The sequence below is a fragment of the Alligator mississippiensis genome, chromosome 3 (assembly GCF_030867095.1).
Source record: "Alligator mississippiensis isolate rAllMis1 chromosome 3, rAllMis1, whole genome shotgun sequence".
Taxonomy (NCBI): domain Eukaryota; kingdom Metazoa; phylum Chordata; order Crocodylia; family Alligatoridae; genus Alligator; species Alligator mississippiensis.
In genome coordinates this window covers 145,923,151-145,940,333 of record NC_081826.1, presented here as the reverse complement: position 1 = coordinate 145,940,333, position 17,183 = coordinate 145,923,151, and the positions used below count along the sequence as shown (strand labels likewise).

At 40.7% G+C, this 17,183-nt stretch overlaps 1 protein-coding gene across 1 annotated transcript in view; it reads left to right on the top strand.

Annotated features, from left to right (window-relative positions):
- Positions 1-17,183, top strand: part of LOC102562817 (dynein axonemal heavy chain 5) — a 257,486-nt gene that overhangs the window by 186,403 nt on the left and 53,900 nt on the right. Inside the window, exons 60-66 of the mRNA XM_059723533.1 lie at positions 2,119-2,313; positions 7,510-7,665; positions 7,900-8,082; positions 9,324-9,494; positions 9,918-10,296; positions 11,711-11,982; positions 14,730-14,894. Of these exons, the coding sequence (XP_059579516.1) occupies positions 2,119-2,313; positions 7,510-7,665; positions 7,900-8,082; positions 9,324-9,494; positions 9,918-10,296; positions 11,711-11,982; positions 14,730-14,894 (1,521 nt within the window). The remainder of the gene's footprint in view (positions 1-2,118; positions 2,314-7,509; positions 7,666-7,899; positions 8,083-9,323; positions 9,495-9,917; positions 10,297-11,710; positions 11,983-14,729; positions 14,895-17,183) is intronic.

Below are 17,183 nucleotides of genomic sequence, written 5' to 3'. Positions count from 1 at the left end.
GAAAAGCGCAGGCTCAGGGGTGATTTGATGGCCACCTACAAGTTTATCAGGGGTGACCACCAGTATCTGGGGAAACGTTTGTTCACCAGAGCGCCCCAAGGGATGACGAGGTCGAATGGTCACAAACTACTACAAGATCGTTTCAGGCTGGACATAAGGAAGAATTTCTTTACTGTCCGAGCCCCCAAGGTCTGGAACAGCCTACCACCGGAGGTTGTTCAAGCGCCTTCATTGAACATCTTCAAGATGAAACTGGATGCTTCTCTTGCTGGGATCTTGTGACCTCAGCTGACTTCCTGCCCTTTGGGCAGGGGGCTGGACTCGATGATCTTCCAAGGTCCCTTCCAGCCCTAATGTCTATGAAATCTATGAAAAAAAATACAGGGAGACCCCCGGTGGGTCCGGGAAAACACGGGGACAGAGGTCCCAACTAACCGTGCCCAAGGAGACATGAGGCAGCCTCCCAACTTAACTTAAGATCAAAGACGTGGCAGGCGAGAATAGAGGGTGCCCTTGGGCCAACTTGGCATGGAGGAAGGGGCCTCAAGGAGTTCACGGCCCTCCTGCAGGACCCCGCCGTGACAGTCTGTCTTAGAGAGTATCTTCTCCTAATATGCAGCGTCAAAAGATTCTTGCAGAATTAATTACTTCTTGCTTTTGGGACATCTCTCAAGTTTCTTATTCCCCAAGACTGAGAGTACTAGTCCCCAGAGAAGAAAAATCAATGGCCTGTAAGTCAGGTCCTCTGAAACTCTTTTGAGAGCATTCTTGTTCAGTTACCTTTCTTCATAATTTTTTTTTTTTTTTTAGTGAATTAAGTACTTAAAAAAAAAAAAGCAGATGGATTTCCCTGAGCAGAAAAGAAAGCAGCCTATACAGAAATCCTAGGTGCATAAACCTGCTCAAAATGGAATTCCTCCCTAGGGGAAGGTACTTAAGCACTACCTATTGTAGCATCTAAGTATAGGTACCCTGGAATTCATTTGGAACTCACCCTTAACACTTGGCTATTTTGAGTCTCACTTTTCCATCTGAAAAGTAGAGTGACTACATTTCTCAGCCTCATGAGGATGTTCTGAAGCTTCCTTTTATTAAATTATTTAAACTGCTCCAGAGGATTAGCTTGAGGGCAAATAGAACTAGAACAAAAGAATGCAAATAGAACTAGTCTTTGTTTCCTATATATTCCAGTTTTATTAACTCTCATGTTGGTCTTCAGGGTCCACTGGAGGGCATCATGTGAATTTCCAGCTGTACAGAACAATTCTACTCAGAAAGATGTTGAATGATGTTGATGTTTGACCTTAGGTAGTCAAAGGGTCTCTGGTTGTTCTGTGGTTGGTAAAAAGGAGGGTAGCTTACTCAGATTAGAAACACAGTTGGGTTGTGGACTACACCCAGCATGATCACAAGAAACACTTGATTTTTAATTCTGGCTCTGGGGTGCCAGTCAAGACACCTGAAACCAATGGGTGTTAAGTCCTAAAGAGGAGATAAGCACCTAAATACCTTTGAAGATGTGGGCCCTAGCCTCCTTAGAAAGGGAAGAATTTCAATAACAAACCTACAGAAGGATTCCTTGAGATAAACATTCCAAGAAATAATGGCCACAAGCTAGCAGAGACCAGATTTAGATTGGACATTAGGAGGAACTTCTTCACAGTTCGAGTGGCCAAGGTCTGGAACGGGCTCCCAAGGGAGGTGGTGCTCTCCCCTACCCTGGGGGTCTTCAAGAGGAGGTTAGATAACCGTCTAGCTGAGGTCATCTAGACCCAGCACTCTTTCCTGCCTATGCAGGGGGTCAGACTCGATGATCTATTGAGGTCCCTTCCGACCCTAACATCTATGAATCTATGAAACAGTATAAATTGAGAGCTAAAATATTCTGTCATCTACTGTGAGAAGATTAGGAATTTTATCCCATTAGAAATATTTTCCCAAGGCTAGGTCCTGAAATCCTTATTCAGATAAAATGCTAACTTTTCCTGAGTAAAGTTTCCAGGTTTAACTTTTACTAAAGAACTATTATCAAGATTATTTTTTTCAGAAACTGGCTTTCCACCCAACTACTTTAATAATGCTACACTATTAATTCTGCAATTTAATATTTTATATTAGGATCTTAACCTCATCAGTATGCTTGCTGACAATGCTACAGTTGGTGAATGGAATCTCCAGGGTCTTCCAAATGATGACCTTTCAATTCAGAATGGAATTATTGTCACAAAGGCATCTCGATATCCTTTGTTGATTGACCCACAAGGTCAAGGAAAGATCTGGATTAAAAATAAAGAAAAGAATAATGAACTCCAGGTACACTCTTTGTTTAAAACAGTTTTCATTTCTGTCTCCTCTTAGACCGCTACTAGTAGTACAGTTTCTTTTACAAAATAAAATGCTACCACATATGGGTCATATATTGTGGTATCTGGAATCAAATATTCATTTTATACTATCTCTGGTGTAAAGATATAAAGAAATGTTGAAATGTTTGTGTGTATAAATATATAAAAACATTTACATATATATTTATATATACACATGCATAAATGTGTATATTTTATTAATACATTGTATATTTTTGTGAGGAATGTTTTATTAATTTGCCTACAGAAAGAGGCAATATAAATTATAGAAAGGTAAATCACTCATCACTTGTATTAGTATGGAATACTGCATAATTCATGGGATCTTCAATAGAATTATGCAATTTTAGAATTCATCCATATAGGAAGGCTAGACAACAAAAGATAATAGGGTGGGCTACAGGAATAAAATAGGGGAAAATGTGCAGGAACAGGGAGAAAGAAAGAAAAGAAATTGAGGCAGGAAAAAACATGCATGTGGAAAGGAAGTCTGGCATTCTTGGATGAGTGTAACATTTTTCTTTCAAGTTTATCTAAATATGTGGTCTAATTTCGCTTCACACTCATACTTCATGTATGTAACAAACACATGTGTAGAAAATTGTGTTTGTTATACCTGCTTGCTTACTTCACGCTACAACCAATATTTCATCTTTGGGAGCTTAGACTTTATGTAACATTCCAAATCTGTAAGTTCTTCAAACATATGGGGTGACCTTCTATTCATTCCTGGTCATCTAAGTAGCCATTTTTTTGTTGACTACAGGATATTTTTTGTACTTACACACCCAGAGGAGTTCTTGTATAGTTGGAAAAGTTAGAAGACAAGCTTCCAGGATTCAGGCACCTTTTATCATATTTTGGAAAGAAGTGATCTAAGTCCACAGGCCTAAATTAGGCCCTTGCTTTCCTTTTATAGTGCTTTTGGAGACAGAGGGCTTGCCAGTGCCCACCCTGCCTTTGCCCTTCCATAAAGGCTCCAAGCCTAGAAGTATGCTGGTGAAACTGCTCCTTGGGGTTGTTTCCAGCAGTTGCTCTCAAGCATAATAGAAACTGAGGGGCCAGATCTGGCTAATTTACTTTGATTGGACCCTGCAGACAACATAGGTGAAGGAACACCTAGTTTGTAGATCTGAACTGGGCTTAGATGACCAGCTTAACCCTGCCAAGGCTCAGGCAATTTGGGGCATAACAAGAAGTAAACATTTAAGTGCCAAGGATACTTTGTCGATGAAAAATTTACAGATGAAAACATAGGTACTTAAAAGAATGCTTTTGGGAATGCCCAGTAGTATAGGCTTGAGAGCCTCTAGGATTTAGAGGCAGCTGATCAAAGATTTTAAGGATGTAAATTTTTTATTTAGGCCTCCTCGGAGGCATTTAGGTGGAGCTAAATCTCTTCCATATGCATTAATTAAAAGACGACCACATCTTGTCTGCACTAGTTAGTTTCCCAAGACCTGCCATCCCTAGAGAGAGATCATTACATTTTGATATATATCCCAAAATTATAATCCAATATATAATGTCATCCACAGAAATGATAAATGGGTGACATTACATTTACAGTTCAGGTAAATGATAAGATAAAATGGGAGAGAGAGAGATTGAAAAGTATTTCAAAATATTGCAGATTCCTGTAAAGTAACACAGCACTCTAACCACAAGGTAGATGTTATCTGGCACCCTTTATAGCCCTCCCCTAAAAGCTGTCCTATATATAGTGTCTTCCAGGTAGAAATCATATTGATTTTGAAGAAGTTCTCTCAATTATTTTTTAATAATAATTTCATGCCATTAGGCTTGTCTTTCCTCAAATAGTCAACTGTTAATTTAATAGAAAGTAACTCCGTTTCCCTAATTTTTTTTTTTAATTCTGGTTTTGTAGAGGATATGTTGCTTTTTTTTTTTTTCTTTTTTAACTAATGTAATGCATTTATTGAGTGTCTTCACAAACTTCAAGCACATAAGGGCATGTTCATAGCACCATGATCATGGTGACTTGGGGGGATGTGGGCCCTGAAATAATTCTTGTACCAATTATCTGTCCACAGACCAGTAGTTAAGACTGTTTTTAAAGCCCAAAACATTTTCCCTCCAATTCTTCTTATGGAAAAATATCTACATTTATGTTTGTCAACTTTTTAATGTTTTTCTCAATGTCACTCACTTTTCCTTCACAAGTCCCTTTGTAAGTATTTTCAAAGAACTTTCTCTTTTTTACATTTGTGCTATTTGGATGTGTTTATCAACTCTAGGATTATAGACATTAATTTAGGGCAGAGGTATTGAACTATCCCGCTCTGCAGAAGTTGTGTAGGTCAGATGAGAGGCATGGGGCTGGTCTGCAGGCTGGATTGGGCCACAGACTGGCCCCACACACTGGAGCCAGCACACAGGGCTGATCTGGCACAGGCACCTCATGTAGTACACACCCCAGAGCAGCCCTGGCACTAAGTACAGTATGTGCCAGCCTCAGTCTGGGACTCATGCACAGAGCTGGCTCAGGGTGCACACTGCATGAGGTACCCATGCTGGACTAGACCTTTGTACTGGCTCTGTTGTGTGGGGCCAGTCTGTGGGCCTAATTTGGACCAGCTCTGGAGTCAGTGTGCACAGCCAGTCTAGTGTGAATGCTGCATACAGTGTGCACCCCAGACCAGCCCCTTGTGCTGTGCAAAGCCCCTATGGCACTGGGTCCAGCCCCTTGCACTACATGCAGCATTCACAAGACTGATTGGCTCTGTGCACCATATGCAGCTTATAGGGCCAGGGCTGGTGCATGTCTCATGAAGCACTTGGGGTTGATCTGAGACCCATGGACCAAATCAGAGGAATCCACAGGCCAGATTTGTCCTGTGGGCCCTATCTTTGGCACCCTTAAATAAAGCCTTTGGGCCAGGCATCAGATTCTTTTGTTTCCTGTCACTAGATAAGGTGAGCTTTCAAGTTGGGAGTCAGAGGGGAAAAAGTTCATGGCCAGATCTATGGAAGAATAAGGGCTTTGGGCATATGTAGCATCACATCTGGAACATCCTGATGTGCTTTGATCATGTCATAGTTGTTTTTTTCTTCATTATTCTCACTATATCAGAAGCTATGGGCATATGTCTGGTGGTTATAGAGGTACTTCAATTTTAACACAGCTAAATGGTTTATTATAAGTACATAGATCAGTGTAAGAGGGCAGGCTTGAGTGGCACAGTAACACCTTCTGGTGACCACCAGACTCTGGCTCCTCCAGTTCCCGGGGCCCTTCCCTCTTTTTCACTCACCTGCCACACCTTGGATGTTATTTGAAAATAGAGGATTGGGAGGTGACCGAAGTGCCCCAGAGAAACCATTTTGTTTAGTCCTTCTAACTCACTTTCTCTGTGTCTCTTGACACCTAGTGCCTTAAGGGCTGTGTTTGTGGCTTCCTACCTCACCTACAGATAAGCCCATGCCTTGCTGGTGTTACTGTTCAGCCACTTTCCCTTTGTTGGGGTCTTGGCCTTCTTGGCCTCTGCTCTCTTTCTCTCTGGGTCTTTTATCCCAGGCCCACTGTACTGGACCTGGTTTCTGGGCTCCAGCCCTTGTCTCACCTACTATGGCTCTGTGCTCTGCTTTGGGCACTGGGCTCTCTAGCCCTGTCTCTGCCTTGCTTAGGGCTCTCACCTACTTTGGCTCTATCCCCAACCCGCTTTGGGCATTGGACCCCCTGGATCTATCTCTGCCCAGCTCTGGGCATTGCTGGGACCTCCTTCACCCCTAATAGTCCCCATCCAAACCACTGGTCTTAAACTATAACAAAGAAATTATCCCTCTGAGTATAACACAACATAAAGGCAGGCTTATGCCTTAACTAAACACTCTCTCACTGGGTAAGTCAATGTTGTAAAGAAAAAGTCATGCTATCACTTCAACACAGGCAGCCCTGCTTGGGCAGCCACGCAAGCAAAGAGAACAGGCCATCGCTTTAACATAAGCAAAATCCTCCCTGCTTGGAGTAAATGAATCTCCTCTGGGCATGTCCTAACCTAGGCCACTCACCCTGCACCCGAGGGTTCTGTCTCCTGCCTGAGATCCCCAGTGGTTCCTTTCTTTTCCTTTTGGCTCCCTGCAGAGCTTTCTCCAGCAGCTGTTCTTTTCACAGAGTGTTATCCTCTGACTGCCTCCAGGCACTCCCTTATCTTGCCCTGTCCATCAGCATACCTGGAGCGAGTGAATCCCCTGGCTCTCAATTGTTTATCCTTTTTGCTAATGAGCCTCTCTCCCTCCCTGTGGCTGCCTACATTTATAGTCTGCAAGTCTTACATTGGCTGTTCATTTACACACGCAGCAGCTGTTTTGGTGCATTTTCCCCTTTGTCCGTAACAGGAGTCTCAGGCTCCCTGTTACAGTCTGATTCTAGTTCACCTATTAGGCATGGAAGTACTTAGAAAGGTATTCTGATTTCATCCAGAAAAGTCTGAAGTGGCATTGAACCTGTAGCCCAGTGACTAGGGCAGTCTCTTAAGAAATGTGATTCTCAGATTCTGGTCCTTGCCCCCAGGACTGTTTCTGCATTTTAACTTAAACAAGTATTACCTAAATTGCATAAGCAATCCCCAAGTAGGGTAATCAGGACCTCCCCACCCCACAGCAGCACACTCCCTCTTGTGCTCTGTCTTTCTGGCACCAAGAATCTTGCATTTCTTTCTCCAAAGTAGTCCACCTTTAACAGGGTTGGGTAGAGAATTCCCCCAAAAGAATGGCCTAAGGTCATATGGTTAGGATATTCTTCTTGCAGGCAGGAGATATGGTTTTGAAACCCCTGATGCTGGGGAGGGCACTGAACCCAAAAGCCACACTTCCTGGGGACAGCTCTCAACCAGAGGCTGTTAGGTTAAAGATGAATACTTAGGTACTACAGTGACTGGAGACATGTAAGCAAGTAAATGAGATATGCAACAATGAGGAAAAACAAAATCAATCCTCCTCCTCCCCATCAAGTCTAGGGCAAAACTTTCATTAACTTCAAAGGAAACAGGAGCAAGCCCATATATTGTGGTGATGCATGTAGTTGGTCAGGGAGAATTCCATTTTTTACAGTGTTGATACATTTTATATTGAACATTATATATGACAAGATGGTATTTTTACTGGAAACAAATCTTCTTAGGTTACAGCTCTGAACCACAAGTACTTCAGGAATCATATAGAAGACTGCCTTTCCCTGGGAAGACCTCTGTTAATAGAAGATGTTGGAGAAGAACTCGATCCTGCTCTAGATAGCATTTTGGACAAAAATTTCATAAGATCTGGCTCAACTCATAAAGTAAGATGACTTTTAAACACAAAAATAAAAGGGCAGTAGACTTGATACCTCAAGACAAATGCTAACTATATGTCATAGTGATGGGCACCTTAGAAATGAACAGATACTACTTATTTTAATTCTATTTTTGATTCTTCTATAAGTAAGATTATCTTTCTTTGGAAAAAAGATCATAATTGTTACTTGGAATGCTAGCCTCTGAAAATTAAAAATCTATTTCTCTTTTATTTTCAGGTAAAATTAGGTGACAAGGAAGTAGATGTGATGACGGGATTTACGCTTTATATAACAACTAAATTAGCTAATCCCTCCTATACTCCTGAGCTCAGTGCCAAAACAGCTGTGATTGATTTCACTGTTACCATGAAAGGATTGGAAGATCAGCTCCTCGGCCGTGTCATCCTCACTGAAAAACAGGTAAGTGCTAAGCCTTGGATCAGTAGTATTTTAATATGTATGAAAGAAAATATTTCCCAGTATGTATATCGTGAGTGGATTTGTTTTGCATCTTGGCCAAGCTCAAAGTGTCACATTAATAAAATGTGAATGAAAGCTGAAGTCTTCTTGGGTTTACTTCCACACAAGACAAAATGTGAAGCTAGATTTTTAATAGGTGTTAAGAATTTTTAGGTTGAAAACCTCTGAAAATCTGTCTTGTGGAAAACATAGAATAGAGAAGAGAAAAAAAACCCAAGGATTTGCTAGTCACCAGTAGGGCAGGAAGGAACATTTATCCATCATGAATACTACTGGCTTCTGGAGGATTGCTACTGGCTTCCTGCCCACCTGCTCCTGATTGCAGACACTGAACCCAGAAATGAAATGGTGAACTCACTCCAGGGGCACCACTGGCCTCCACTCTAGAGATAACTGCTTCCTGTGTATTTTGAGAATAATGGCAGGGATGTCCCTGGAGCAGCTTCACCACCTTATGTCTGTGTTTGGTTCATGTGGAACAGAAGTGGATGGGTGGGGCATACTTGTGGGCAGCTCCTCTAACAGCCCTAAGGATGTCATGTAGTTAGAACAATGTCTGCATTAGCATGCACATGCAGTCTGAATGGAAAACGTTAAATGACAGGTTTCCAAAGAGAATGATTTTCAGATTTTAGAGTAAAATCACACATTCTTTGAAACACCAAACAGCATTTCTGTTGTCTTGGTTATTGGAGCAAATGAAAATAAATAGAAAAGAGTTATAGCTATAGAGAAATGAATGTTTAAAAATTACTGATTTCACCCTACAAAGTGCTTGAACTCTTCTCTACTGAGAACGATCCTGGGGCCTTTCTAGCAGGTGGGGCTATGCTACATCCATTTCCTGGCTACCCCATCACTTCACTTCCCAGCTGCCAATTTATTTGATCTTTAAGTCTACCTTTTGCCAGTTCTTCTTGGAAATTACAACCTAATAATCTTATCAAAATGGATTTTTTTTATTAATGGCCTACATTTTCATTACTGAACATGCTTCAGAATAAAATAAAAAGAGGGTGCAATAGATTCTATTTCTACATAACATTTTCGCATCCTATAGAAATGGTAGCAAAATCCCCAGTCTTTCTATGATGCATGACATCCCACACTTTTGGCGTGGGTATAAGTAACATTTCTTTTTAATTCATCTTAAAGATTCTAGTCAATATTATATACTACAGGAGCTAGAAGCAGAAAGAGTCAAGCTGATGGAAGAAGTGACATTTAACAAGAGGAAAATGCAGGAACTTGAAGACAATCTTCTTGTCCGTCTAACCAGCACAGAGGGGTCTTTGGTTGAAGATACATCTTTGATAGAAGTCCTAAGAATTACTAAAATAACTGCAGAGGAGGTGAATTTTGAATACACTAGAAATGTATTTTGATATTTACAGACTCTCTAAACAGAACTGTCTCCCTATTTTTGTTCCTGAGTTTATTACAAGTACATAAAATGGTGACTTTATAACAAGTACATAATACAATATTGCTATTCCCAGTGAACAAGTCAGATATGCATACTACATGCAATGTAAAATTCTGCATGAGCACTTTTGTATTACAGTAAAGTCTAGCAGGCTTAATCAGGATCAGGTGACAATGTGCTTTGTGCTGTTCAAATAAACATGAAAACACAATGCCTATATTGAAGCTCTTCCAATACAACAGAAAATCTAAATACAGTTACCTTCTGAATCAACACCTTTATTTATATTTGCCATATAAATTGCAAATGACACAACTTAATTTATGTGGTCTTTTCAATTAATTTTAAGGTCAGTGAAAAATTAAATACTGCGGCAGAGACAGAGGTGAAAATCAATACTGCACGGGAAGAATACCGTCCAGTTGCTAGTCGCAGCAGCATCCTTTATTTCCTAATTGTGGAAATGAGTTTGGTAAATGTAATGTACCAGACATCTTTAAGGCAGTTCCTTGGGATTTTTGACCTGTCTGTTGAAAGATCAGTGAAATCTCAGATCACAGCCAAGCGAGTAGCCAACATAATTGAGCACCTCACCTATGAAGTATTCAAGTATACAGTACGAGGGCTGTATGAAAACCACAAGTTCCTATTCATGTTGCTCATGACATTGAAGATTGACTTGCAGGCCAAAAAAATCACTCACAATGAGTTTCAGACGCTCATCAAAGGTAATTTATCCTAAAGTGTGTCCATTTCCATATATCCATAAAGTGTCAAAACACACTTGTCAATAATTATATTAACAGGATCTTGTATGTATGCTATACTTTCCAAACAATAATTTTGGTGTATTTTCCAAACATTAGTTAAGAGTTCAGTTTATTAACTGAGAGTCTAAGGTGCTGGATATGGATACAGGCACTATGCTTTCTGGCAAGCAAGGGAGCATGTATGTGGCACCACCTGTGAAGAGAATGGAACTTGTGTTTCCTTGCAGATGAGAAAAACGAAGCCTAAAACGTACCATCCCTATGGGATCGTGGCAGGCTTCAACTAATACCCTTCAGCAGGTATTGTGCATTCCCCAGAGTCAGCAGGGGAGCTCAGCTCTTTTGACTCTTTCTCCAGTGTGTCAGTTACAAAACTCTTTCCTACCACTCCAAGGTTTGGAGACTGTGGATCCTGGAAGTGATTACACTTACGATGTGATTAACCTGTTAATTGCACCATAAAAAGTAGTCTTGCCATACATTCAAGATATTAATGGCATGATGAAATAAATTATGTGGAACAAATTATGTTCCACAAAATAAAATATGTGGAAATTTTTGTGGCTGGTTTCCATCATGTTTCAAACTGCACATGTAATGGAGTAGCCCTGCCACACAGCTTGATGCTGGTTACATGGCAGAGCTTGGCTGACAGCCATGTGGTATATGGGACTGCACCTTGTGCTTTTAGCTGCTGCCTAGAGAGACCATCAGCTGATGAGCTCCCCCTGTATCAGAAGACTATACCATGTAGGTCTCAGCCTGTAGAAGTCCAGAAAGCCCATCAGCTGGGCAGAGTGCCAGGTCACAGTGAACTGCATATCCAGGGCAAGGTAAGCACCATGCTGGGTTGCTGCAGGGCTCACTGTGACCAAAGACTGCAATATGCCTTGCCCTGCAGTTTACTCAGAGCTGCATGGCTAGGCAGCCAACCAGCAGGTCTGGGTTGCCAGTGCTGGGGAGGGTTAAACTCCCCAGCTTCAGCTCATGAGCTCTCCTGGATGGAAACCTTGCTAACCTGAATTGCAAGGTTGCAAAGTTCCCATTAAAATAATGGCATAATTGGGTTTGGTCTCTTGGTCCTAGCTATGATGCGTCTTGCAAAGCATGGCAGGAGGAACAATTGTTGGAATGGGGGATCAGATCCCATCACAAAATTATTTTAATATCTGCCAGGGGTCTGTGAAAAATGTGATTCTTATTCAGACTAATTCAATTCACTAAATAGTTACTCAATGCCAAAACCTATATTAGTATTTGAAAACCCCATAAAATTGATAGCACCAAAAGGGAAGAAATCAATACTTATGCTCACCTATGACTTAGCTTTAAATAATTATTTCCTTCTTTGATGATGTTTTTCATGTTGCAGGAGGTGCAAGTTTGGATCTGAATTCTGTGGAACCAAAACCAAAAAAATGGATCCTTGACATGACATGGCTCAACCTTGTACAATTATCTAATCTGAACCCCTTTAACCAGCTTCTGGGGCAAGTTGCAAGAAATGAGAAGGCTTGGAAAGCTTGGTTTGATGAAAAAGCTCCTGAAGAGACTCCTATTCCAGATGGTTATGACAGTTTATTGGACACATTTCGTAAACTGCTCCTTATCCGCAGTTGGTGTCCTGATCATACCATTGCTCAGGTAAAGAAGAGAAGTGTAATGGGAGAATTTTAACCATAAGGCCTCAGCTAATCCAAAATGTATTAAACAACAAAATATGTGACTCAAGAAAAACAGTTCTGAATGTTTGAAAATATTCTAAGGGTCTATTTTACATGGCTAGTTATAATAAAAAGAAAAACACAGCTATTAAGTAAACTATGTCAGAAATGTTATATCACCTTTTATATTAGGTAGAGATATCAGTTTTCTAGAGCAGCACAACTGTGCAGTATGGTTCTGAAGCTTGTAAAACTTCTGCAACCCTCTAGATCACTGATTCTCAACCTGGGTGACATGGCACCTTGGGGTGCCTTGAGATCCTTTCAAAAGTTCCACAGTGTAATGTAGATATTAGCTAATAGTACTGTGTACAGTTCTGGACTCTGCAACTTAAGAAAGATGTAGAAAACCCAGACAGGATCCTAAGATGAACAATATAAAAATAGTTAAGGGATTAGGCTGCAAACTATACCAGGAAAGGTTAAGAGAACCAGATATTTTTGTTTGGAAAAAAGGATATTCATGGGAGACATGACAGCAGTTTTCTAATATTTGAAAGGCTTTCCCACAAAGAAAGGAACATGAGGCAATGGGTTTAAGTACAACAAATGAGGTTTAAATTAAATCTGAGGACAAACTTCCTAGCTGTCAGAGCAGTAGGACAGTGGAACAAGCTGCCCAGGGATATTGTGGAATATCTTTCATTGGAGCTTTTCAAGAAAGACTGGAAAAGCATCTGTCTAGGTGTAAGTATAGAAGTATCACATCCTGTATCTATGCAATGGATTGAACTAGACCAGTCTTGAGATCTCTCTTTACTCTATGATTCTTTGATCAGACTTGTCCATAAGGATCTCTTCCATTTTTCAGCCAAGCTTATGTACAGCATCTTAGATCTTCTACTGTATTTGTAAACACCACAGCTTTTAAATTTAACTTTGTGTATAACCGTTGTGTTTAATTTAGGGGACAACATTTTTAAGGGCTGTTCCTTTAAACAATATTGCTAAATTCCTCTTTCACTTTCTCCCCATTGCTCAGGATGGCATATATGACAGAGTAGAGTAGTGGGGACCTTGAGAAGGGAAGCTATATCTACCCAAATTGTTTCAAACCCATAGATTCACACTCTACCTGTGGAAGGAATTCAGTCTGAAAGGCCCATTGGGGCCTATATCCAGGCAAGAGTCTTCAAGAGAAAATTCTACAAGGGAGCCTCAGATCTTTTCTGCATTTAGGCCCCAAGAGGCAATTCTGTTCCCTTTGATCAAGGAATCTTTGACAACAAATCCAAAATTCCCTGGCTTAGTCTGCCAAGAAAATCACCCAAATCTCCAGAGTTCCCTCTTACATCCTCAAGTCAGTAATTGTATTTAAGAATCCAATATTTTGAAATTTCCTTCCTTCCATTATGAAGATCTGGGCTCCTTTGGGAATATTTCCTTCTATATCCTGTCCAATGCCATAGTAGAGGACAAGGAGCTCAGATTGAAAGGTTAGCAAGAAAAGGTTCCAAAATTTTCACTCTGAAAGGACAAGTCTGACTATGTCTTCCATGAGGACAATGTCATTTTACAAACTCCAGAATCATCCATTTCAAAGGTATACCATTTGTTTCATATATCACAGGAGATCATCCATCCTGATAAAAGAAGATCTTAGCATATGCTAGAAATGAGGAGAGCATTTACAGCGTACATTAGTTGGACTGTGCAGTTCAGAAAAAAAGGCTTCATTCATTTTCTGTCACTGTGCTTCTGGGCCTGAAAGATTCCAACTTTTACATAGTCAGGCCGCTTAACTATATCATTGAGTTCTACGCAGCTGTGAATTAATCAATTCTAAAAGGGATCAGAATCTGTCTAACATGCATCCTGAGGAGAAAAAAACATTAGGCCCCTCACAAGGAGACTGAAAAGCTGCCCTTTGTCATCAATCAACACTTTTATAAGACAGTGCAGGAGGCCAGCAGTGCAGAAACAACTTTCAACAAATGTGTTCTGAATGTTGGGCCCTTCATAGTTTAATTACACTAATTATTGGAGAAAGGGGGTGATCTTGTGCCATTAAACTACTTATCTCTCCTTCCCAGCTACTTTTCCCTATTGTTCACTATTGTACATATGTCTGGAACTGGGGGATGTCATGCTCTATAGTAGAAAATTTATTACCTGATGGTGTCCTTTCTGGTTTCTGGAACTGCATTCTCTTTCAGTCTATCCTACCTCAAAATAATTTCTTCTGGATCCTTTTATAATGCACTCTTTAGAAAATGTATGTATAACTAAGATAGCTGAAAAGGCTGTCGGAAGGCTTATGCTTCATGTGTCAAAGAGAATTTAGTTTCTAGTTGCTTTTGGATGTGTTCATGTGAAATGAGGACATCAGAAGCAGGGCCAGACTCCAGAGTTTTATAGATAGAAAATAAATGGGTTCCATTATTTGGAGGAGAAGTGGAATAGCCCAAGGGTCATGGACAGTGGCAACACTTTCCCAAGAAAGGAAGACTTTGGTTAAAACCTTTCCAGTAGAAGCTATAATAAGTGAAGGATTATAACTTCTGTTACTTTGAAAATTAAAGTGAAAAATTACATTCTTCTATCTAGCCCAAGGCAACCATCAATGAATTCCATTTTACTTAACATGGGGTTGTGCTCTTTGTGTTGATATAGGTATAGTGTATGCAAGTAAGATGCTTTATTCATGTTTGAAAATAAATGTTGCAGGCTCGGCACTACATTGCAGAGTCCCTGGGCATAAAGTATGCAGAAGGATTTATCCTGGACATGGAAGTTATGTGGACTGAAAGTGATTGTCGAACACCTTTGACTTGTTTTCTATCCATGGGGTCTGATCCCACTGACAATATAGAACGTCTTGCAAAATCAAAGGTATCCTATATTGTATTTAGTAGAGCTGGGTGAATAATGATAATTATTAATGAATATTTTGAAGTTTGATTTGCAATGTTATCCCAACATTTTATTCACTTTTCTCATACATTCATCGAAGCACGTTTTGTATCATACCATTGACCTCTAGAAATCAATTTCCAGCCAGGAGACAAAATTCATTCTGTGAAGAGATGGAAATGTTAGTTTCCTGTTTTCCCAGTTTGCTCAAATTAAACCGTGCAGCAGATCACTATGGTCTGTCAAGCAGAAGTACCTATCTGTAACAAAAAGTAGAACTGGTAGGGTATGCTTTCTCATACTTATTACTTGAATTAACAATCAATGATGATATTTACAGTTAAAAATACAACAACTAATTCAGTAGGTGTAAAGACTTCTAGTAATATTCCCCAGAAGATTAGTCAAAGCCATGACATGGTAACTGCTTTGGGAATCTAATCTCTTCTACCTGAAATAGAATCATACATGTATGGACACACACACACCAGTTACTAATTCATTTGTGGCAATGACCGCAATGAAGGGTAACAAGTGAAATGAAACTGGAGACCATAATGTTCAATACATTCATTTCATAAACATGTAAAATGTTGCTATTGCACAGTATCATTTGAAGGACTTGCATAGTCTCTTGTATTTGTGTCTAAAATGTTGATATTCATCTGAATTTGCTCAAGAAGAAATTTATTCATGTGAATAATGGAACCTCATAAATCTGCCTCCCAACTAGGATTTAGATATGAATCAAGTTAAATTTTTCAAATATATCTGCATCATTTTACACAACCTAAATAAGAGGAGTTTGATTTTCAAAGGTGCCGAGCACCCACAGATACCCTTTGTTAGGTGCTCAGCATTTTTGTAAATCAAGCTGTGGTTATATAGCTGTCTGAATATGATACAGACCTAGGCGTTCAACTTTAGGACCCCAAATTTGAATATTCTGGCCATAAAGCCTGTCCCAAATAATTTGCATTCTAGTGGCATCTTTACACATGCTCCAGGGCTGGGGGAGAGGGAGTGCTTTAATTAGAGTGGTTCCACAAGCCACTCTAATTCAAGTGCCCACAGTGTCCCAAGTTTTCAGCATCCCACTCTTCAAAATGATGGCCAGGGGTACTTTTAGTAAAGCCTATTAGTGCACTCCAGCAGACTCGATTCTAGGGATTAATTGAGTCTACTTCAACACACTGTATTTACAGCACGTTGGAGCAGCATCCCCACCTATCTACAGGCAACCTAAGAGTGGAAACAGACATCACCTTTGTGCCACCATAACATTTTTTATAGTAGCCCAAAGTGAAAGTAAACAGACATCCCTACCTTCCATCACACCAAAAACACTCAAATTTGGCAACAGTCCCATGCACAGGCTGCAGATGTGGAGACGGGATTTGCTATGAGGCTGTCCCCCCCTCCATGTTTGCAGGCACATACCTGCCAGGTAAATCCCTTGCGGAGGGATTACCTCAACATGCATATCACTGCTGCAAGGGGCACAACTCCAACTTTCCCTCATTACCCAGATGTGTCCATCCCTGGAGATCCCTGGGATGGATTTGGGTAAACAGAGAAAGTGAGGCAGGCACTCCCAAAGCCCAAAGAGCCTGATCCTGCCCAGGAATTCTCAGAGTGTGCAAGAGCAGACTTCTAAAGCCCATAGAGCTCTTGCCCTGGGCAGCTGGAGAGCACAGGCAGCCTCAGCTTGCCTGTGCGCTCTCACCATAACCAAATATGGGCTGCAATAAAGTGGTCCAGTTTATTAGTACTTTGTCACAGCCACAAATTTGAGCATTTGTGGAATCCCCTTCAGAGGGATTCATCTGCAGATATATCTGCAAGCAGGGAGTGGGGAACCTCTGTGGGAGTTCCTGTCTTTGTGCTTGCAGGCATGCTGGGGAAAAAACACCAGCAGAGGATTCCCCCATGCTCCAACATAGAGGGGCATACCTGCAAGCCCCTGAGGTATGGCAACCAGCGATATCTGTAGTCATATGTGGAGGACAATCAGCTGTGCCACAACTTATTATGGCCCAGCTGATCATACTCTACAGAAAATGTCTGTTTCCATCCTGGGAGACCAACACACTGAAGTTAGATGGAGGAAAGCAGGCAGTGTGGATAGTCAGTGGAGCCATATACTTGGTTTTACTTTTTTTAAAAGAAGAATGAAAATGATCGTGAAAACAGCCCCAAGGCAAGGAATGAGTTGCAGATTTATTAGAAGCAGTGCAGCCGAAGGAATGACTTGAAGATGTGTGTATC